Raw genomic sequence first — 23,349 nt, 5'->3', positions numbered from 1 at the left:
GTGGCAACTGCTAATCTTACTTCAGTGAGAAATTCTTAATTTTACCTGCTCAGAGGAGGGCTCCAAATACAGGCAATATGTTTTGGCCAAGGGTAGGATAATTTCTCTCTTAACAAGGTAGGTGACATTCTTTCCAATTATTTTAAAAATGAAGACACATTAGATGTGTCAAAGAAGGTCTGTTACTCACCGAAGGAGCAAAACAGCAATTCAGCTGTAGTTACTGTGCTTTTTTCTATACCTAGTAGTTAAACCGAGTAATTTACTCTCCTATAAGAACAGTACCCTTTTTATTCACTGTTTTTTGAAGTAGGATAATGCATCACTGAAGCTAGAAAGCTGGCAAGTGAAATTCAGAGTAAACAGGTACCACCAAAGTCTGGATCATCAGGGCATGTGTCTATCCAAGATCAACATTTACAAAGTTCTCCTGCAAAAAATCAAAACCCAACAGATTTGTACCAGTAACAATTCCCACCTACATCTGACCATCTAACAAGATGAGACCACAGACCTGATGGTGTTCATCCCATCCTAGGGCTGCTGCTCCTGGACCTAGCTGTGCCTCAGTTTCCACACATGTGGCTTAGCAGTGTAGCTGCTCTTGGCATCCTCTGGACCCAAAGGACGGGCAAGCTGCAAACACTTTGAGGGCAAGACCCATTTACAGGCTCCATAGACTTCAAGCCTGTTCTGCTCAAGCCTTATGCTGACTCCAGAGAAGCTGGGAAGCAGGCTGTAATACTTCTGAAATAGGAACATTACACTAGACTAAGCTGATGGGAGCTGTGGGTTACCCTTCGTAATGCGTATCCTCATACTACTCAGGATTCTCTCTGCAGCTGGTGGAGAGACAGCACGAGCCAGGGCTGCTTCTTCACTCACTCCAGCAGCTGCCCCAAGAGACACTCTCCTGGTACATCGCCTCACCACCTGGCCTGAATTCTTCTCAATTTCCTATGGTGGAAGTCAACCCTGATGTTCCTTATGGCCATGATTAGGAGCAGGTAATTTCTGGTGGCCATGAGATCCTGCGCACAGACTATCAGGAGAACAAGGTGATGACCTGAGTGTGCACAGTTTAAAATAGAAAATCACGTCACGGTCTTCACGGAGAAACAGCCTCTTCTCCTACAGCACTCAGCAGAACAGCTTATACTGAGGAACCACCCAGTCTTCCAAAACGAGGAGGGGCAGCAACAAGCATATGGTGGTTCAAAACCTTCCTGTTGGGTTTTCACCCTCCTGCACAGCCATTCTGTCAACAGGGGACAGAGCTGGGCGAGCAGGCCTGGTTCCTGCTGAGGAGTTAGGTGGGCATTACGGCACAATGCCAGGATGACGTCTACCTGGCAAGAAGTAACGTAGAGCTCTATACAATGTTTTCCCTAATGACTGCATCCAGGGTGACCTGAGCTTTCCTAAGACCAGTTCCCCCCTTACCTGCTTCAATATTTAATAAGCTACGTCTGCGGTTTGAGTCTGTAAAGCTGCTACTTTAAACAAAGGAGACATCTCCATATGGGGTACGCACGTGCATCATGAAGAACTTCCCACAGCTCTGGTCTTGGCTTTTCTGGGCAGTTTGTCTTGCTGTGCTTTGCAAAGGAAAAGGAAATTGTCTTCTGATTTTATTATCTGTTTGTTTCCTTTTGGGGAATTTGTCTATATGATCCTGCTTAATCTCCATGTGTGGGGAACAAAATATTTAAGTTAGTTAATGATCTTTTTGTCCTGAAGTGAATAGACTTTATCATTGTTCTCTCCTCTTTCTTCCCTCTGGCTCTGTCAGGAAAAAGTCCTGGCTGGGAATTCAGATGAGCTCCCTGGGAAAATCTGCTCCTCTGCTCTGTGGGGTAGATAAAACTATTTCCTTAAGAAAAGCGCAACATAAAAGTTAATCTTATGGGATAGGAAATAGGAGTAGGTACAGATGTAGGTCCCAAGCCCCCGGCTGTTATCCCCCACTTAAACAGCTTTATTTTTTTTCATTAATTTGGGAATAAAGGAAATGTATCCTGAGCCAGCTGGGCTGGGAAGGGATTTCTGGTCACTCCACTGACCAGCTCAGTGCTTCCTTTGCTCCAGCTTCAGTGTAGGGGGTACGGCCATGAGCAAGCAGGACTGTACTCCAGCTTCCAGCAAAGCAGCGCCAGACCCCTTTGCAGCCCTTGCTCCTGCAGCCCGATGGTAGCACCATGTCAGGGCTGCATCTCGCTGTTTCTAAGGCTCAACACATTGGAGGCTCAAAGCCCTCCACAATCATGGTGTATAAAGAGGACTCTTTCCATTGAGGTCCTAATTAACAGCTGAATGAATTCCAGTGGTAAAACCATCTTGTTTATTGGTTAGTCCACTCCTCAAGGCTACCTGTTTTAACTCTTGCGTCATATTGCCGCATCCTCTGGGCTGAGGCTGCTGCTGGTTTTGTCCCACCAGCACATTCCTGCTTATTGTGGAATGTCAGTAATGACAACCAGTGCCAGAGCCCCACCAGTTGCCTGCCCTTCACATTACCTGTTATCCTATCTGCCCCAGCCAGATCCCCAGGCTAATTCCCATCTTCTCCAGTTGTTACCTAATGTCATCACGTGATACTGCACTGCAGCAGGATTTTGTTTGAGAAGATTCATCTTAACAGCAGTGGTCGTCAGGGTGGTACGGCATAGTTATCCTCAGTAAACATCTCCATTTCACGTTCACTTACAGTTGCCCTTCAGGATGACTTTTTTTCCCCCCCTTTCCTTAAACATCAGTGACTTAAAAATCAGAGGCTTTCCATTCACGTGATACCACCCCCAGGCTGGATGCTGGAACAGCTTCTCTCCACTAGATCTGAACAATTAACAATTCCAGGAGAGCAATCGCTTGCTTTCTGCAACTTGTGCACACTTTTTTTCACTTCCATGTTGCTGTTATTTCTGCTTTTCTCAGTGTACCTCCTCCACCCCACCCACCAACGCTGAACATGATCATCTTTAGTAGGAGCAAGCAGCAAGGTGCTGGGTTTACTTTTGTAATCAAGTCTGTAATCAATCTACCACACAGGAGTTTCGTGTTGATTTTTTCTTCTTACTTGCACTTCTAAAAACTTCTGCAGTTTTTTTTCTCTCTTTGAAAGATAGCTGGCTGATAGCATTTCTTAACTGACACTCACTCTCATTTTTAGTAAGTCAAAACAGTTTTTTTCACTCAGCAGCCTTTTTTATTTCTTTTTGTTCTGCTATTTCCTATTGTTGTTCTTGCAGTGATAATTATCCTACAGCTGATTTCCTCTGGCTTACAATACAGACCTCTGATAATTGTAACATGGGCAAATAGCAGGATTTTGTGTCAGAGTCTGAAATATCTTATTCAAAACTGAGCTCCTCAGTGAAATTAACTGGTTGCTAGCTAGCAACGATAAGGACTCGTTTCATTGTTGAAATGAAGAATTTCTGTTTACAGGGTCTTAGAACTTCAGTTCAAACTGAAATCAGGACTAGGTATCTTGAGTTTTTTTCAATGACTAGCTCAGATACGTGGTGAACTTCTCCCGAAAGGCAACTATAATGCAGAACTACTTTGTGTGGGCTCTATAGGTGTTGTGCCAAAACTCCTCAGCCCTCACACCCAGCAGTAACTGGGCTATAGCTTCTTGCTCCCTCTTGTTGGCTGTAAATTTCTTCCCCTGTGTGCCACAGATACTTCATGCTACTTACAGAACCTACCTGGCTACAAGAAGATACATTAGTAAAGAGGTAAGAAGAACTTCTGCTGTCCACCTCTGCCCATCCTAGATCCCTTCCTAAAACAAGGAGAAAATTGAGCTGCGAAAATTTCTCAAAGGTTAGGTAACAGGGCCAACTCTTTAAAATAAATGAATAAATTAAATTTGTTTTAATTTAATGCCTTTCAGCATGGTTGGTGCATATTGCAAAACCAACCAGACACTGAATCTTTGGAAAAGTATAGTGGCAGGGGAGGTCCTGGTGAATATCTAACCTGCAGGTGCCCCTCCTCATCAAATAGAAAGAAATAGTTATTATAGCATTCAGTGCCCAGAAGAAACTACTTGCAGTGTATTTGTTCAAGGATCAGGTGAAGATCAGACTTGATCAACCCTCTTGTTGATCAGGGTTTATTTGGTGCACTGATTCAGAAGGCATGGAGCTAGGCAGCTGGCACAGCACGCTGTCACTACCGCCTGGGTTTGCCTTTAAAGACGCAAATTATTTGTACCAAATGCCAGAAAGTCACACCACAGAAGAATCACTCTTCACCGCTGGGTCAACAAAACAAAACAAAACAAAAAAAGAAGCCTCAAGGTGGAGTGTGCTGGAGAATACAACCAAAAAATCTGGCCTGAGGAGTACAGGACTGAAACTGGGAAGCCCGAAGGCCCGCGAGCCTGCCGCTGGGACAGTGTGAACTGTGCCGCAGACTCCAGGACACAGCAGGAAGAAACAATGTGCTGAGTAGAATCTTGGTACCTCATTACGGAGCATGGAAAACGAGGAGAGAAGAGATTTAAATACTTCTTTTGGTATATCCAGTGACCTCTGTAACGTGCTACAGAGATACCCAGTGCACAAGATCAGTTTAGCCACAGGTCTCAAAGCATGCTTGGATAAAAGTGTTTGGCATGTCTCCCAACACACTCTGCTCAGGCTACCCGAAGAGAAAAAAAAAAAGAAAGAAGAAAGAAAAAAAAAAGCACCACTTTTCTTCTGATTAGTGGTCTATTAAGCACATTCAAAGGCTTCCTTTTGGCAGATAACCAGCTGTACATAATTTTCTCATGCTTCCTCTCCCAAATCATCATTTTCTCCAAGAAGTAATCTTATTAATGAGGAGGAAAGGACATGCTTATATTAAAAAAACCCCAAACCATACCGGCCTCTCAGTCTTCAAAGCTTCCTGCAAAATATTTTGCCTGAGCATGGTATCAGCTTCACTGCTTCCCACCTACAATGTGTGCTGACCTCAGGATCTTGAACCCTTCTCATCTTGTAGGTAATGGAATGCTTCAACCTGAAACAGGTATTGAAGAAACCCACAGTATTGTGAACAGTTACCAACAGGAGAAGTTAGCAGTACATCTCTCTCCTTTCGCAATACTGGAGAATCTGCAGCGTTTAGCCCAAGGGTTTGCACCACAACAAATAGAAGGAAAGGTTAAAGGCAGTTCTCAGCCTCCATGTAACTGTGGAAATCAGAAAAAACCATCCTGACCACAACTGGGACAAACCGTTGCCTTCCAACAGGAACACCATAACAAAAATCCAAAGCCTCAAGTCCAATTCTGTTAAATTGCTTGGCAAGACTGAAAAAAACCATCATGGTAAATGATATTGCTCATTTCCAGCCAGCCAGATCTTGAGAAGAGATAGTCTTCACTTTACTAATCAACCTTTTCCATTTCAAAAGGATGTCCTTCGTTGTACAAGCAGTAACTTGTATCCTTCAGGAAATAAACACTGCCTTTTGACTTCCACCTCGGCACACTGCCAGGCATTTAGATGATGTGGGTTATCCATAAAAAGACTAGAAATCTCATCTAAACTAGCTGATGGCCACTTTTTGATTGATATGAAACACAGGCATTGCTGGTAACGTGCATACACCCGGCAGAAAAGTCTTGGATTCTATGGAGCACGTTACGGCTGCACTTGTTGGAAGTTTTGACATCTGGTTACAGTCAGGTTGCGTAACTGCTTTCCCACCCTACGTTTTACGATCTTACTGCTACGCAAGATATTGCTAGAATGAGACAGGTTTAACAACGTCTTTACCCAAACTCTGAACTGCTGAGGAAAGCCTCCATAACCTGCCCCACCTCCACCATACTTGTAAAGTCCTCTTCTCAGCACCCCCACAGGCAGGAAACAATGCAGTGAGAGAACAGTTACTAAAACAGCGTTTACAGGCAGGAAGCTTACTACGAGCCACATACCGCTCCTGGCTTGATGTCTGAACCACCCATGATAATGAACTACGACGTGATGCCTCTGTTGGATTCTGAGCTCAAAGCTAAAGAAAGTAGTTGGGGAATGCAAACCAGAACTCCAAGCTGCACCAAAACAATCCATCCCTGCCATTGCTTCTGACCCTTGTGAAGCTGGAAGGCTTCTAACGCCATGCCAGGGCAAGCCTGCGAGCAAAAGCCAGGCTATGGGTGCATGTACTGGACACAGTCGACTGGGGTCAGCCATGAGGCTGCAACTGTCTGTATCAACCAGGTCCCACCAGAGTCAGAATAGGTTGTTGGGATTGCAGATTTCAGGAGTGAGCCATCACAGTTAATGAACAGCTGAAGCTCCCCTACACTCCTTCTGGAACATCTTCCTTTATAATACACCATCAGAGGCTCAGACCTCGTGTTGGCACGCAGCCCTCTAAAATTACCCTTTCCATAAACAGATGCCCTTTGGTTGTAGCACAGCTGCTTTCCTCCCCTCCCTTCCCAAACTAGTTTTTTTGGGAGCGTGAATTTCTCCACCACTCTGCTTAGACTACAGAAAGCAAAAAGGGCTGAAATCTGAGGAAAGCACAGCGCTAACTAGTACTTACAGAAGCAAAAAGCAACAATTTCCGTGCCCTACAATTCTTGTGCAGTTACCACACATTTCCTCAAGGCCAGATAAGAAATCTACCCCTTCCTCCCTGCTTTAGCCTTTTATGCATTCTGTGAAGTAGGAAAAAGTGAGGTTGCCATCCCCAGAGTTATCCTTGCACTTCTGCTATGATGCAGTGAAGAAAAACTGATGTTGTTCCACTTGGGCTTCAGCAATGCTGCTCCCCAGCAGCAACATCCTCTCTCCTTGTGAGCTGATGATGCTTCAACTCTTGCCCCACGAGAAAGAACAAGATCAGTTACTGCTTAACTGATAGCCAATTACAGCAGCTACTGCTGCAAGTTCTCTCGTTATCTGCCTCCACCTGCTCTTGGCTGATTGCTTTTGTTCGAAGGAATTGCTAAGCCTGCTACTTCAAAAAAATGAGGAGGGGAACAGACTCTTCCAGCAGTAAGGGCAGGAACACCGGTCTCTGCCAAGCTGGCACTGCTCAGTGTTCCACATATCCCGGTTCTGAAGCACCAACAACATATGCATACTGAAAAGGGAACCTTTTCAGACACACCTCCCTGGAAATGCCACTGTATTTACAGTTTCAGAATGGCCAATACAATCGGTTTATAGAACTGTGATTTTAAGTATTGAGCGTGAACAGAAGTTGTTAGCATTCTTTAAAGCACTCAGTCATACATCAAAACCTCACACTTAACATCTGCCACAAAATAGTACTAGAAGAAGCACCCTAGGATATGAGGCAGTCTGCTAGGAAGCAACTGAAAAAAAGCTTCAGGATTGTAGAATGGACTGTACTGTTCACATATGGAAAGTTTAAACCAAAACCAGTTATTTGACTGAGATGCTCTGATGTGGGAGCCTTAACAATATTTATGGTTGTGCTGTGGTGGTGGTTTTTTTCATTGTTTGGTGACTTTTTTTTTTTAATCTTGCAGAACACTGAAACACAACACGTGGAAGCTGTACTCCTTTTAAAAGACACCCTGATAAAAGTTAATTTTTTTTAGCACTTAAATACAAAGCAGCTTTCTGATTTTTATAATCAAGAAATGGAAAACAATTTTTATTAACATGTTTTACATTTACAATCTTTTATTAGCTAATCAACATCAACATGCAAAAATAAGCGCTAAATACAAACCTCTACATATGGTTTTGTTTAAACTACAATGGTTTAATTCTTTTGAAAAGTCATAAGGATGTGTTCTGTAGTTGTTAAAATTGACTATTAGTTTCAGTAATGAATACTATTTAGACCCTAAAATTATGTAATCATCCTGCAAGGCATCTTCAGAAACTTCGCCCAACACTTAAGAATACCAGCTCATTTTCATGTGAGTACATTCTCAAAGCAAGAAATAAGGCAGTAGCACTAATGATTTCATATTGAACCCTATGCACATAACTAATAACTTTAGAAGGACTTTAACACTATGGTAGACTGGAAAAAGAACATTTAAACAAGCATTGGATTTTGCCTGAAATGTTCTCAGTTCCTCTTGACACTTATGCAACCTCCTTAAAATATTTGGGTTTGGAAAAAGACTTCATACTCCTTCAAACCAGTCCCTAGTTGATCCTCCAGAGAAGCCAGTCTCGTGTCAAAGACATCAATATCTTCCCATGGAAATAAGTTACAGAATTCATGTTCAGGATTACTTCACGAGAGGATCATAAAGAAGGCAAAGAGGAGCTTAAAGGAGAACATATTGGTAGTACTGAAATCTTTGATAACAAAAGGGTCTTGGACAATTTGAAAAAGAGGGAAGAAAAATGGATTTAATTTCAAATCTGTTGTAACTTTTCCCCCAGTGCAAGTGTCCATCTTTGAAGAAAGTTATCCTTTAGAAGATGAAAGTACTTTTGAGAAGAGTCCAATTTTTGACCTTACATTACAAAACCTTAACAATCAAAATTTTATTTTTGTTTTTATTCAAGTACAAACTTAAGTCATAAATTCCTCTCTTTTTTTTTAAAGAGTGTTTATTGTTGCTCATTGATCTTTGGTCGCAAGAAACAATAATGCCACCGACAGGTCTGACCCCCAGGGTGGCAGGTTTTGCTTCTTTGCCACACATTAAGGCCCCCCCCTTTACAGGGTATGCCAATATACACTGTGTCAAAATTCCAGCGGCACTTCATCATGTATTTTATGAACCTACATGATGTAGACTTTCTCAGCTTGTGAGAAGTTGAAGACTTCTTTGGTTCTTGGGCAAATTACTTTGTCATCTTGACGAATAGAAAGCAGAGACTGAAAAAGAGTGAAATCAAAAGATAATATTCACAATAATAACTCAAAAGTATTATTTAACTATTTAGTAAATAAACTTAAAATTATAATCTGAAATCAAAATATCTTTGCCCACAAGTTACTTATTCTATATTATTGCTCTCCAGAAGGAAACAGTTCCTACGTAATTTGATTTCACATTATAAATTCACCTACTAAATCAGGTAGTAGCTCCTTTAAAGACCAATTAATCATATAAATATACAGTCCTTCAGCAATTACAAGAAATTGTTTATCTTCTGATAATACAGAAGATACTTCTTTCTGATTGAATTTATAAGCTCTTTTTTGATAAATTTATTACAACCACTGCTATTTTAAGTTCAGCAAGTCATTTATTTCAACACTTACATTGTATCCATAGACATATCCATTTGGTAACATCATAGGAGGATTATTTTCGTTCATTACATCCCCCGAAATCTTGCAGACTAGTCGGGAGTTGGCACAATGTGCCATAGGCAGAGGCTGAGCCAGCTTGTTCAGGGATTTGCTACACACAGGGCAGTCTGGGTTTTTTGAGCTCCCATCCTCTTTGTAACACTGTCTGTTTAACAGCAAGTTAAGGAACAGCCACCGCAGAGCGCAACAACAATTAGTTAATGACATATATTGGAAAAAAGGTAGTGAACTGCGCAGATATAGCCTAGGTTACAGAACATACAAGACCATTTAATTCAAGTTTAAAGTGCACATCTAAGAATCTAGTGCTTGTTTCAAGGAACAAGAGTGAGCAACAAGAATCTGGCACCCTCTCCAGGTAAAGTTTCTGATGTAGAAGCCTTTAGTAGCACCAGTCCTCCTCTAATCACCATAGTGTGTAGCAAATCCAATTAATTTTCAAAAGATGCAGGATATATTTGAATATTCACATAAAAACAGAGAAGGTACATTTGTGTCCAAGTGCTTAAAAAATGATAATTCTGACCCAGTTCACCGATTTTTGCAGATATATTCATTAACTGAAGACACATGGAAAGATAACTTAGTATGCAAACACACTGTAGATCTCACCTTAATATTTTTCTAACATCATGCCATTTATTATAGTCCCTCCTTCATGTAACGGACAGCAATTCATACTCCATTTAAACAACTCATGAGCAAAAGTATTCAAGTGTCTCATATCCTCTTTGAGCTCTCTGAAAAGCATCCACAGAATAAAAAAACCACAATGTTGTTTTGCATTCGACAGTAGTATCTGCATTAAAGGATACGGTGTTTTTATAGCTGAAAGGCCTGCCTGGAGTGTTATAGTAAAAACAGAATTGTTTCCCAGCTGATGTAGTCTGTAGTTATCATATCTAAACTGCTGGATCAGCATTCTCCATCGAGCAGGGTCCAAGAGATCCTGTTAGAAAACCAACACAACTATAAGTTGTTTTCAATCTAATTGTGCCGGGCAGGGGGGGGGAAGCCTGGGAGTGGTACATTGTGCAAACTCACTAGACTGAATCCAGCACAAAATACAAGTATACATGCTAATGCATAGCGTGAATGTACTTGTTTAGAAAGTACCTTTTAACACTACTTTACTAGAAATATGACTTAAATCAAGTATTACTTAAAATAGCTGGCATAACAATATTCAACCTCCTTCTATCATCTATCAAATGTTCTAATTAAGGTACGTAAATCCTGGTAGGGCTATTCCTTGCATTTAGTTTTCTAGAACACTTGTGAAGCAACATTAGTATTGTTGAGTGTTTGCTCTACAGTCTGAGCCATTAACATCAGTAAGCCAGAAATGTTGCGGGTTTTTGTTTTTGTTTTTATTTTTTTTCCCCCCAAACCTTTTTACAAGTCAGGCTAATTCTACTGATACCTCTTTGTAATATATAATGTTTACAGAGTTTTGTAAAAAGGTTTTAATTTGAAGAGCTGGCACAACCCCAGGGTAGAGGAAGCTTAGGTAAGCTATGCATTTAAGGACAAAATTCTTTAATATATATTGTACTGCTGTGCATTACCTAAAAATACAGAGAATAGTATTTAAAGTAAACATTTTTTTTTCCATAGAACTAAACCCACAGGTCAAGAATGCATATGAACCCTAAAAGTAATGCTGAGAAAGAGTCATGTAAGAAGTGAAGACCCTTTGAAAATGTATTTGTTATCTATACAGGCAAAGATATAATCCTTTCTTCTGCTAGCACCCCTTCTCCTTTGCATCCATGACCTGCATTTTGGTCAAGAGACATGGCAACGTTTACATATCTTAGAAATAAGTTCATACTACTGACTGTGCAAGCTACACTTTGAGGCAACTAAGAGAAATAATCCAGGGAGACCTTGCAGCAGCTTTCCCATACCTAAAGGGGGCCTAAGGAAAACTGGAGAGGGAGTTTTTACAGGGGCACGTAAAGACAGGACAAGGGGGAATGGCTTTGAACTGAAAGAGGGTAGGTTCAGGTTAGGTAATAGGAAGAAGTTGTTTACTGTGAGGGTGGTGAGACACCGGCCCAGGCTGCCCAGAGCAGCTGTGGATGCCCCATCCCTGGCAGTGTTCAAGGCCAGGCTGGGTGGGGCTTGGAGCAACCTCATCTAGTGGAAAGTGTCCCTGCCCATGGCAGGGGGTTGGAACTAGATGGTCTTTAAACATCCCTTCCAACCCCAAACCGTTTTGTGGCTTTAGTATATTGTTTAGTTTATAAAACAGGCTTTTAAAGAAAATCAGTGACAGACAATACACTGAGTAACAGAATCTAATTCAAAACACATTATATCAAAATAGCTCAGCAGTGATTTTACCATAACATAGACACCAGGGTTTATGCTTTGCTCTGTACCACCTTGGCCCACTTGTCTTCTCCTCAGTTCCCTGCTCATCCAAATCAAGAACTGGAGAAGGAGGGACTCCACCACCACCTTTTCTTGTAGCCTGTATTGTGGAACTCCCCCATGGCAGAATGATCACACTGGCCTGAGAACTTTTATCTGGATGATGATAGCAAGTAATTTTTACTGTTTTATGAATAGGTTTGTCACTGTTAACCTGAAATTACATGTTAACAGAACTGTGTTTCAGGTGAACTTGAGAAATATCTTGTAGAAGTCCAACACTCAAAGAAGGGCTAAACTGGATTTTGACAGCAGTTGTCTGAGAGAAGAATTATTTCTCCATCCCTTCTCTCTAGCAGAAACTGCCAGCTTCAATGGTGAAGTGGTTTATGTGTAAGTACTAAATCTTAGCTGAGATTATGAAGTTGCGTGTCTCCATGAACACAGACTTAATAGCTCCCATTAAACCAGGAACATCTTTGGGTGAGGGACGGAAGAAATGCAGCTCACAATGCAGCCCTGGTGTTTTTCAGACAAGCAATTAGAAAGCGAAATTACACAAAAGCTAAAAGAGGACACAAGTGTAGGTGATGGCTTTTGGAATCTCTTGAAATCCATCAGGAATATTAAGATGGGAGAGAGGAGTTGGGCAGCAGAAACAGTTGGATCATCTGTGAGTCTGCAGCTGAAAACAACAGCAAAGAGAAGAATTCACATGAAGAGGTAAAAAGATTCAGAGGCAAATCCACAGAAAAGGAAGGAATCCTGGACATAAGTAGTCTTTGTCTGAGTTCAAAATGCTCCAAATCAACAAGCAGAACTGAGGCAGAGAACCTATACAGATGGGGACAAAAATAAATACACACACTTATCTTGCCTTAACTAATGCAAAAAGCACCGTTTCTGCCACCCAACTGCATATATGTTTGCTCTATCACCTGACCCATCTAAGGTCAGAATGTTCCCAGTGTTCCAGGATGAAGCTTTTGTTCTGACCTTAAGGCAATCCTTGAGAAGATGTGACACAGCCTACAACAGATCCATAATAAAAACAAACTATTACTAATCATTAAGAAAAGTCTATGATTAAGGGCCTAGGCGGTGGGACAAAAAAGTAGAGGCTACTAAGTGTCCAGTTGGAATAATTCCAGCCACAGCTACACAAGCTTGTTCAAAGGATATACAAAACAAGATGATTTTGCCAGAACATTAAATATGTTTCCCTTAAAGTCCCAAAAGATAGGACAACAAGCTGGAGAAAGTTGTCTTCATTGGTTATAGAGGACGCTTCTTCCCTTGGATTAACGAAAATAAATTGATTAGAGGTATTATGATCTGACAAACTCTCACAGATTTAAAAGTAATTTTACTTAAAGCAATTTTAAGAAGTCATTTATGCACAGAACTCCTAGTTAACATATTAAAGGTACTGCCATACAAGTGTGCACTCTATAATTCTGTTGATCTAGGTAATCATTAGAGGACCAAAACCGTAACTTCCATGAAATAGAATGTTTTAAGTAAGATCCTTAAGATGTAGTAGGGAAATTGTTTCAACTGTCTGTTTGTATATGAAACACCACTAGCCTTTCCCTTGCTCTCCCTCATTGAAACATTCTGTCCAAACTGGCCCTTAGAACAAAACACAGGATTTTTATTTCCTACCTATTTCTTTCTAACTACTGGAACAATGATAAGTTCTGTCTTACACCTGTAGTCTTCTAATGCATCTATCATTTACGCTTAACTCCCATCAAATACGGACTCAAAAATACCAGGATCCTTCTAGGACTCTAGGATTACCAAAGAAATCCACGTTAATTCTGTGGATCGTTGGTTTGGTGGTTTTTGTGTGTTTGTTTTGTTAAACCATTGATTTCATCACTCATTGTTTAAAAAACACATGTTTATACTGGCTTGGCATTTCACAGGATTCTTGTCTTGCTTTGCCAGCCCAACTCTTGTCTACCTTTGGCCTCCAATGCCAAGTTTTAAAAAAAAGTGATTAGAACATGACCACAGAACGCACTCAATCTCTAGAAAAACTAATGAATTTTGCTTGATTCAAATTTAGATGTAGGTATTACCACTAATATCTACATAAATGTGTATACTCCAAATAAACAAACATTTTTAAGCATCAAAAACACTGCTTTCAGATCATTCAAATAATCTTCCCTTTCTTCATCCCAAGCACCACACAAACAGCAATTTGAGAAGCAGAATTAACAAATGCTGTTAGTGTATTAAGGCCACAGCTTCGCCAGTACGCTGAACAAAACTATCTCAGATCAGATTTTCCTTTGTACCTCCCCACCTTCTGCCTCTTGCTGTACATTTGCTTATCAGGCTTCTAGTCCCACAGATCTTTATAAGCCTAGCTCAGTGTGGATCTGTTATAATTAAGATCTAACTACAACAATACAAATGCTACCTGGATTAACGTGGAGGCAAGGACTGGTTATTAAAATTAAGGACTATTATAAAGGAGGATGTTATAAAGTAAGATCAGAAAAACATTTCATATTCAGATTATCAGTGCATTTTCCTGCAAGGAAAAAGAACTTCAACATGTTATTTTATTATTCTACTGTACCACTGAATTTCAAGCAGAACATTACCTTATAGGGGGAGATATGAGTATCTGAAGGAAAGGCCAACATTCCCATCACTTGTCGAACCTCATCCAGCTGGCTTCCCTCAGCCTGACTGAAATGCTTTCTTGCATGTCTGAAATATAGAATTCATACCTTTATTAGATACCCTTGTTTCTAAATCCAGTAAATTTACATAATTATGTAAGCTTTCTGAAAAAAACCTCTATATTCTGCTCTCAAAACATTAACTCCAAAAGGTAACACATTTAAAGGGCTTAAAAAAATACACCCTGCAAATGTGAATGTAAGAATAACCTTAAGAACCAGCAGGTTTACACTTAAATTTCTTAGACCCCAGAACTTCCTACAGAAGCATGAATTCTTACCTCACGTACATCTAGAACGACAGATCCATGATTATTAGAAGAAATGTCTCTGCTTATGCACATTCAATGTATCGCACTTACTCTTTTGGCATATGCTCACAAATGAGATAAACGCAGTCTGGTAATCAGCTATTCCAAACCAAGGTGTTCAAATATCTACCTTGTTTATACTGATATTTGAGAGAATGTTTACATCTGAATAAGTTACTTTTTTTGTATAGGCTAGAAGGCAATATCACTGTCTGTGCAGACTACAAGAAATTGCAGGGTAATTAAGTAGAAAACACCTTAAGAGCAGGTTTTTTTTGCTAGGGAAATAAAATTAAGTAGAATTTCAGTACAAGTTTTTGTACTTCAGCACATACTGATTTTAAGAGATACACACAGGCTGAAAACTTGGATATTTCAAAGAAGTGACAGAATTAACAGAAGTTTATTAAAAACAAAACCACAAACTTCAATATTTTTCAGGAAATTAGTACTAAGAAATCAAAGAATTATGATCAGATTATAATGATATTCAATTGCTTCACATCATTGTATGAAAGCCGCCCCTACATAGCCTTCCTAAGACCATCAATTTTCAAGTGGAGCTTAAGTGTGCTGGAAAACCCTCCAGCCTAAGCTGGATGATTAGTTCAGCATTTCTGCTAAAAGCTCCCATTTTGTGGTGCACAGATGTTGCATAGTAGACTGAGTACGGAATCAGCACCATATTGAATTTCTGGCATTGCTTCAGTGTAGAAAAGTCTTCCCTATGCTGTATTTTCTCCACATTTTGTATTATGGGGAAGATACCAGAGTATTTCAGAGATGACTTTGTGTTTGCTCTTTTTAAATTTTAAAAAGTCTTGTTGAAAATCTATTTACAGTTAGAAGTTACTTTCAGGAATACACAGTATTTTCCAACTGCCCATTTCATGGGTTGAATCCAGAGAAAAAAATCTAGATAGGGTGTTTTACACCCCCCCCCCCCCCCTCCTAATTCTGTGTTCTAGTAATTACACTTAGGTCATCAATACCATGAGAACAGTCTCTTTAGCAGTGCTTCAGTACTCCTACTTCCTCTCCCACCCAAACCAGGAAGCAATGGAAGTTATGTGGGACAGACTGTTTCCACCCAACTTCCTATTTCGGGCGAGCAATTCAGAAATGTAAATATTATTCCCCAGGTAATTACTGTTCTGAAAGCAGAAGTACAAACCCCATGGCCTGAGAAAAGAGACTAGGCAGCTTGGACATACTGAAAGAAAACTGAAGTACTACTGCAGAGGTGCAGACAAAAGTGATAGCTATTTAAAAGAAAACTTAGTCAAAGCAAAAAAATTCAGACCTACCAGTTAAGCTAAATTACTATGTACGCATGTAGGAAGGAGAAGAGGAAAACAAAATTCCTCTTAAGAACTATCATTGTCCACTTGTGTCCTGTGATGTTAAAACAGAACTGGTACTTCAGATTTCTGCCAGCCTCAGTAGCACCGTGGTCCTATTCCCATCAGGCCCTGCCAGTTTGCTTTTACAGACAGCATTTCAACAATACATCCCCCTTGCTTACAGCAAGGCCTGTTGCAGCTCAGGGTAAATACTGGCCACACTTACTGTATGTGTTCAAGAAAAAACAGAGTTAACACTTTGTTCTGTGTATATGTAATATATAGTCCCTGTGTGTGTGCTAGCCATTCAAAGAAGTGCTCAGCAATCCAACACTTGTTCAGTACTTTGTAAATGATAATGCTGGGATGTGATGGCCAGTTTGGGTGCAGCCAGAAGGAATTAGGTTTTCTCGGTTTGGGTGCAGCCAGAAGGAATTAGGTTTTCTAAAGTGATCTTCTGTTTGTCTTCCATCTCCTGGCATCCCTTCCACCTGTGCCCCTTAAGAAATCAATGAAGTTTTTGCACAAAGCCTGCCAGGCTAATTAATGTCTAAACGTCATCCTCAGAGCAAACAAATTAAAATGAAGCAAGATACCCTTTAAAAGAGAAGCATATTCAGTAATTCATAGCGCTCTGAAGTCTTGTTTAGATTGGGAAGCAAGAAACAGTACTATGTGAGTACTCATAAATGCACAACATTTAAATAACACCTTATTTGCCCTCATGCCATTATTCACCCCCTCCCTTTTCATTCAGCTATTTCCACCTCTTTGTGCCAATGTTACGGTCTTGGAGCTATCTATGAACCTTACAATGCGTATTTACAATGTTTTTACCACCATTAGCACACACTTGTCAATATAACTAGAGAAGGGGGCTAATTTTTTTTACAATTATGACCATTGGACCATCACTGAAACCACTAAGTTCTTGTGACAAATCAAAGTAGTAAGTAGAAAATTTTGTTTTTCAAATGCCAGAATGATTCTGTAAACTCTGTGGGGACAAAGTCTTTTGCTTGAAGTAGCTGTTCCTCTAGCCCATGCAGGTACAGCAGACATACTGCACTTGACAAATCCATGAATGAAAGTATATTTAAGAAGACTTGAAGATTTACAGTTTACTGTCTGCTAAGGGTACATTAAGTTGTTAATGTATATAAACTGTATACTATGTATGTGCTTATCTACATGTGCCTGAATACAAGACTAAACATTTATCAGGAAGTAGCAATAACTGAACACAGCCATAAGGTGTTATCAAGCAAGGACTTATTTCTGCTCAGTCTGACCAACGCCTGAATGCCTTTATCTTGGAGACCATTATGACTACCAGTAAAATTTATATTCAGTGCTCAAAAGTTCCATCTCTTTTTTTTATGTACCTGTTCCACCCCACCCCCCACCCCACAATAAAAAAAAAACCTAGAACTGTGTTTATTCACCCTTGTAGGAGAGAAGTTTACTAAAACGAATAGACTGTGCCCGCTTTCTCCTAACTTTGCACATCAGTTATTTTTATTTACTCATTTTGTCCATTATATCCCAAGCCTAAGAATTGCACAGGGTGTTTAGTTAAGGTTTTAGCCAAGAACTCTATTTATCTCTGGCACCCCACAAGAGTAAAGTGTCTTGTGTCACTGTCAGAATGCTGTCAGATTTCCCAGAATGAAAATAATGAGAGCCCCAAAAGTGTGAAATTAGCATCATCAGTCATTCATTGTTACTGTAATAGGTATGAGCTTTAAAAAAAAACAAACCTGAAAAGACTGTGGTAAAGGCTAATGATACTAGGCAAAACACTGTGATGTACTTAAGCTTAAGATATTTACTCTTCGTATACAAGAAACAGTTTTCATACATTCCCGAAACTTGCACTTTCAAGACTACTCTGATAAGCTGCCTTAGAGAATGGTTCATTTGTACTCATTCTAAAAAGCTACAGAAATTCACTTATTAAGTGAGATGTATAATTTTAAAGCTCACATAAATTTTAACCTAAAAGCAGTATGTCACTTCAGAGGTTCTCAGCAGGCAGTAAGCAAAGCTTTCAAACTTATTTAAACACCAGCTGCGTTTCAACAAAATGTCAGTTCTCTGAGTTCCACTTGTACAGGAAACTATTTGGTAAACAGCCTCTTTCTCTGCTTTCTAATGGATGCCTGACCTATTTATTGCACCACGGACACAATGCTGAAAGAATCCTGCTGCAGGCACTTAACAGAAGCAAGCTAATAAAAACACCAGTTGCAACGGTTTGCTAGAAGCAGTGAAAATTACGCTACACCTTCCCAAAATATATTCCCTTATTCATTACATATTTATTTTGAAGCAAAGTGGAACGAAATGGTAAAAACTAACATTTAAACCACGTTATTTAAGGAAAGCATTGATATGCTGAACTCTGGATGCACAGAATTATCAAAACTCACCCTGTTAAAAAGGAGAGAATTAAGATATAGGAGGACTTCTGTAGCTCCTTTTCATTTTACAAAAAGTTATGATGTTAAAGCAGCATTGTTATGACAGGCAAATTATAATTGAGTATAAGATATAGTCAACTCTGACTTTTAATAGCTATATGGAATATGCATGCTTCACCCCTAACAAAAATCAATATGGATGCCTATTTGCAATGCAGACAGAAGCTGTAAGTTTTAAACCTCAGAGGCTATGACAGTATGAGTTATTCCACATCAAGAGTGCTGGGTCTTCTTGAGGGTTGACAACCTGCAACTTTTACCAGTTCTGATGTAGAAAAGGGATCAGAGGGAAACAAATACCCAGTGACAACAATAAAATACAGAATGACTTTATCTGCTTTGTCCCAGTTCTCAGCCTACCTCCTTATTTCAGCTCTATGCCTGCCCTCTGGTTTCCAAGCTGCATAAGGAAGCTGCAGCTCAAAGAAAATAGTTTTTAGGGCATGGACTACTCATTGCTAAGATGCATGACTGCACATTTGGCAAAGCAGCAAACTCAATGGAGGATAAAGCTAAAGGCACAAAGGCACAGTATTCGCTGGATATAAAGAGTACCATGGACTTCAGATAACAGATAATGTAGTTTAGTGTCTTTCACCCTTTTCGTAAGTACCTGACAATTCCTTTGGATTTGAGAACTCTATCAAAGGGTAAGTGCACATATCTAAATGCTAGTATGTAGGTGTTTTATTTTTTTTTAATTGTTAGCATTAAAATTAGCTGCAGTTTCAGGCTGCACATTTGGCTGGGACCAAAACAAAGATGATTCAGGTATAGGTAGGGCAAAATAGGAATGATATGAGCTAGCTCAAAGCAAGCAACACATTTGAATGAAATTAGAAATAACAGCTGGAAATAACCCTAAAACTTCAGGTAAGTAATTTTGAGGGTGCTGTTAGTATTAGACTGGCCTCTCCACATACTTATACTACTCTCTTCTTTGTTCTTGTTTTTAAACTAAGTCTCACCTGTTCTATTCAAGAAAGGTTACATGGTTTGCCCTACAGAAGAATTTCTAGATCTAAAACTTGGGAACGCACTCAAATGTTTTCAGTCTGTGCTTATGTTATAACACTTAATATGTTTTCTATAGTTCTGTGCTCCTCTGACCAAAAAGCAGCTCTGCCACAAATAAAAGCCTCCTGCTGGATTCAATTTCTGCAATACCTAGTATGGTTTTAAAGGTAGGTAGACTTGCAACTTCCTTAACATAAAACTTGTCAGAACTTAAATGGCAACAGTGTTATCACCAGAATGAATGTATGAGGCAAAGCTCCAAGTCTGGCCATAAAACTTGTCATCTCTCCCTAGGTTTAAATACTTATAAAACAGCACCTGCCCTGAGTTCCTCTCCCCCTTGTCCATGTGTAAGCTCCAGTAGCGCTGCCACCTGCATGACACTTTGCAGGGCTGGCAAGATCACTGCTTATCAACACGTTTTATAGTCCCAGTATCAAAATTCCACTCATTTCAGCAGAATTAGTTTCCTATGTTATTCTGGAACATTATTCCAACACCTTAAATCAGAACCACTCACTCAAATGCATAAATTGCTTCATGTGCCAATACCATAAGTACTGCCAGAGAGACTGTCTTGTGGCTGAAGTCAGGTAGTCATTAGGGCTGACTAATTCTGTTACTGATTCACATCACTGTGGGCAGTTTTACTTTCTTCTCAAAGCAGGCCCCAGTGAACTAGTTGGAAAGATGTGAAAATGGATATTAAGTTGGCTTCCTCATTTTGGGGCAGGGGAAGGGAGTGTGGGGTAACATAATACAGCTTGTTCATCTCATATATGCAACAATACAGAATTCCAAACTATGCATTCAAAACAAAGGGTGAACCTAGCCTAAAGCATAACTTGTAGAACAAGAAGCTTAACAAAGGCAGTAAAGCAGAAGAGAATTCAGTCAAAATTGAAGCATTAACCTTTTAGTATTTTTTGTGATTAAAACTGCAATGAGTTCCTATGAAAAGCTAGCTGTACCTCTTGAAAATTAGTTAAGGGTAAATAAGCTCGTAACATTGTATGCCACGAGAAAAAAACAATTGTTTTATGAAACACAAATTTTCTAAACCTTAAATTTGAAGAGTAAGGTGTGGAGTTTCAGCGACAACATTAGGTTTTTGAAGAGATGCAAAGATACATCCATGGAATGATACCTTGTCTTTTAAAAAAAGATTAAACACCAGCTTAAATCCAAACACTGATCACAACACTAATAAGAGCCTTTACAGTAGTGGGACTTCTGGGTGTTGCAATAATAGTCACATGTTTCTAATGAAGCATAATATCATGTTATGAAAATTGTTTGGTAAGCATTCTAATTTCATACCTCACAGCATCCAGTCTCTTGTTCTGTCGAATGAGTTCAATGAACTCCTGAATCCTTAGGCTGAACTCCAGACAGCTCTGAGATTAAAGACAAGACAGGGTCTTAGATGGTGCCAAAACTGCACTGCACAGTATGTTAAGTACACATGTGCACAACAAAAAAGTGTTAATAACATGCAACCTTGTTTGCTTGCTTTTAGGCATTCATGCAAAAAAAGTTGAAATGCTGACTCTACGGACAAGACATCAGCACAGAATTCCCTAAAAGCAAACAAAAACCACCTCCTCTTGCCTTCTGCAAAACGTCAGTATTTAGCGGGGATGAACTTTTCCCTGACTGAAAGCATTGTTACCTGAGATGCAAGTGAGAGTAACAGGTTTCTTTTTACTTTCTTACAATTTAAAGTTGTAAATTCAACAGAAGTTTGGGACTATGTGGTAACTTAGACAAGAGAGGTCTACCCAGAAGACTGCAAGGAAGAAAGATATCTTTGAACATGATTTTGAAAGTCCCCATTATTAACAAAAACCAGCACAGAGTTTAAGTTGCTGCAAACCCCTCCCCTCCCTCCCTTTCTTCAAACTTCTATCCCGCTCTTCTTGTCAAACATCTAAAAGCCATGCTGGAAACAAGTCTCAAACAAGAAAACCAAGTGGCATTTACCTGTTTTTGGAAAAAGGTAAAATTTGAAGCCTAATGAAGTTGACAGTGTCCCTTTAAATCAAATTCCATCACCAGTTCACAAAATCTATAAAAAAACTTTGAATATGTGGAATTAAAAGGAAAAAGATTCTCCCCCCATAAAAGAACGAGTCACTATGCTTCTTTATAGGGACACAGTCAACTTAAAGTTACTTTAAAGAAACAATAAAAATCCAAAGCCATCTGAATCTTGGTAAGAACTGGATTCCTTCAGTTACCCTGCTCCATTTGGCAAATTTTTTTTCCTTCCCCCATGCTTCTAATGAATAGTTGCCTTTTGTTTATTGTCCATCCGCACAGTAATATCAAAATTCCTCAGTGACTTCAATAGGAATTTGAACAACTCCATGTTTCTATCAGTTAACTGCCTGAGGTGACTAATGCACACATTGCAACAACTGCAGCAAAAAATAAAAATTTCTTTTCTGCTTTTTCTGAATTTTTCAAATAGGTTTATTTTAAAACACCCTGTTATTCAAATCTACAGACACCACCCACCCCTCCCCCCCTTTAGAATTTCAGCTAAGTTTGTTCCTCCTAAAAAATTGATCAAGCTTTTTAATCGTTAAAAGATACTAAACCCTAGGGCTTAGTATTTCATGTAAATGTTTCACTGGTGAAAAACCCACATCCCAAAACAATCTTTGGAGTTTGTGTTTTGTTTTTAATGAATCTTCAAGTAAGATGCAAGCCCATGGCTGCATGAGTTCTGCAGACAAGCGTAACTAGAAGAGTCCTAGACAATTAGATGATCCACACATTTGAACAATGTAAGCTTCAAGCAACTCTGCAGCAGCTATTTACAGGAGCTCACATCTGTGAAGACTACAGGACTGTGTGCTTTCCCAGGCCACCATACAGTTTAATTTTTACATTAGGCTTGCATTAGGGTGGTGGCTGGGGTTTTAGAACACTAGCACCGATGAGTAGCTACACAAACAGAAACAGAAGAAATGTTTATTTGTTTCAAAAAGAAGCATAGTGATTTCTCTTCTTCCAACTCTGATCTCTCAAAGCCTTAGCTTTATTTTCTGTTGGGGTGTTTTGTTTTGGTTTTGTTTTTTTTTTTTAAAAAAAAGTAATTAGGGCTTGCAGAAATAAGATTTTCATTGTTGTTTTCCAAAAAGAGGGATGAGGAAGATTTTCCTTATTTATTCTTTGTTGAAAGTTGGTGATGAAAAGACGTTCATATTTTATTTCTTATATTACTTAACATGTTAAGATTACACAAGGGGGATTTTTTAGCAGTATAATTATGCAATAGTGTTTACATACCAATTCTGGTTTTCCTTTAATGGTTTCCATAACAAGATCATCATTTTCTTTAGAGTAATCACTGGCCGATTTAGTTTTGCGTCCCATCTTCGGTTCATTCTCATTTTGGCGGCCCTGAGTGACAGAGAACGTCACTCTTTGCTTATCATTAAGTGCACTCAAACATTTTTGGTTAAAGAAAGCGCTTAGCTTAAAAAAAATAAGACACAAACATCTTTGAGGGAGGCAGGGATTTTGGTTAATATCAGTTAAAAACAGATTTCTGCAAGCCCTATAAAAGATTACAGCGCGTTTTGAAATGCAGAATTTAAGAGACAAGGAAGTTTAAACCAGCTAACTGCATAGGAACAAGTATACAGCATGTTCAGGTCATGGTACTCAATGGCTAGAGAAAGACTTACTGTGTTTATTACTTGATTAGACTCTGCTTTTACTTTAAAAAAAAACATTTCAACAGTAGTTTCTCACAGAAAGTTAGTTCTTGACTCACGTTTTATTTTCTTATATACAACACTTTAAAAATACCAAGACAAAAATCTCTGAAATTCCT

General features: G+C 39.4%; 1 protein-coding gene and 2 long non-coding RNA genes across 5 annotated transcripts in view; 2 read left to right on the top strand and 1 right to left on the bottom strand.

Annotated features, from left to right (window-relative positions):
* The window catches only part of LOC308054367, a 360,286-nt gene extending 346,991 nt beyond the window's left edge, over nt 1–13,295 (top strand). Inside the window, exon 2 of the long non-coding RNA XR_013924082.1 lies at nt 11,453–13,295. This is a non-coding gene — a long non-coding RNA (uncharacterized lncRNA). The remainder of the gene's footprint in view (nt 1–11,452) is intronic.
* MAEA (macrophage erythroblast attacher, E3 ubiquitin ligase) overlaps nt 7,621–23,349 on the bottom strand; it is a 54,438-nt gene continuing 38,709 nt past the window's right edge. For 2 of the 3 annotated variants that reach the window (XM_080366862.1, XM_080366861.1), the window contains exons 5-10: nt 22,800–22,913; nt 20,823–20,899; nt 14,268–14,376; nt 10,083–10,216; nt 9,217–9,412; nt 7,621–8,826 (exon numbers count right to left, since the gene is read on the bottom strand). In XM_080366862.1, coding sequence (XP_080222988.1) covers nt 8,731–8,826; nt 9,217–9,412; nt 10,083–10,216; nt 14,268–14,376; nt 20,823–20,899; nt 22,800–22,913 — 726 coding nt within the window. In that variant the 3' untranslated portion in view covers nt 7,621–8,730. The remainder of the gene's footprint in view (nt 8,827–9,216; nt 9,413–10,082; nt 10,217–14,267; nt 14,377–20,822; nt 20,900–22,799; nt 22,914–23,349) is intronic. The other variant, XM_080366863.1, reaches the window with a different exon arrangement.
* Nucleotides 14,383–17,407, top strand: LOC308054366. Its single transcript, XR_013924081.1, has 2 exons — nt 14,383–16,406; nt 16,442–17,407. It is a non-coding gene; the product is annotated as an uncharacterized lncRNA (long non-coding RNA).

The sequence above is a fragment of the Falco punctatus genome (assembly GCF_963210335.1).
Source record: "Falco punctatus genome assembly, chromosome: 1".
Lineage (NCBI taxonomy): Eukaryota > Metazoa > Chordata > Aves > Falconiformes > Falconidae > Falco > Falco punctatus.
This window is presented reverse-complemented; position numbering and strand designations above follow the sequence as displayed.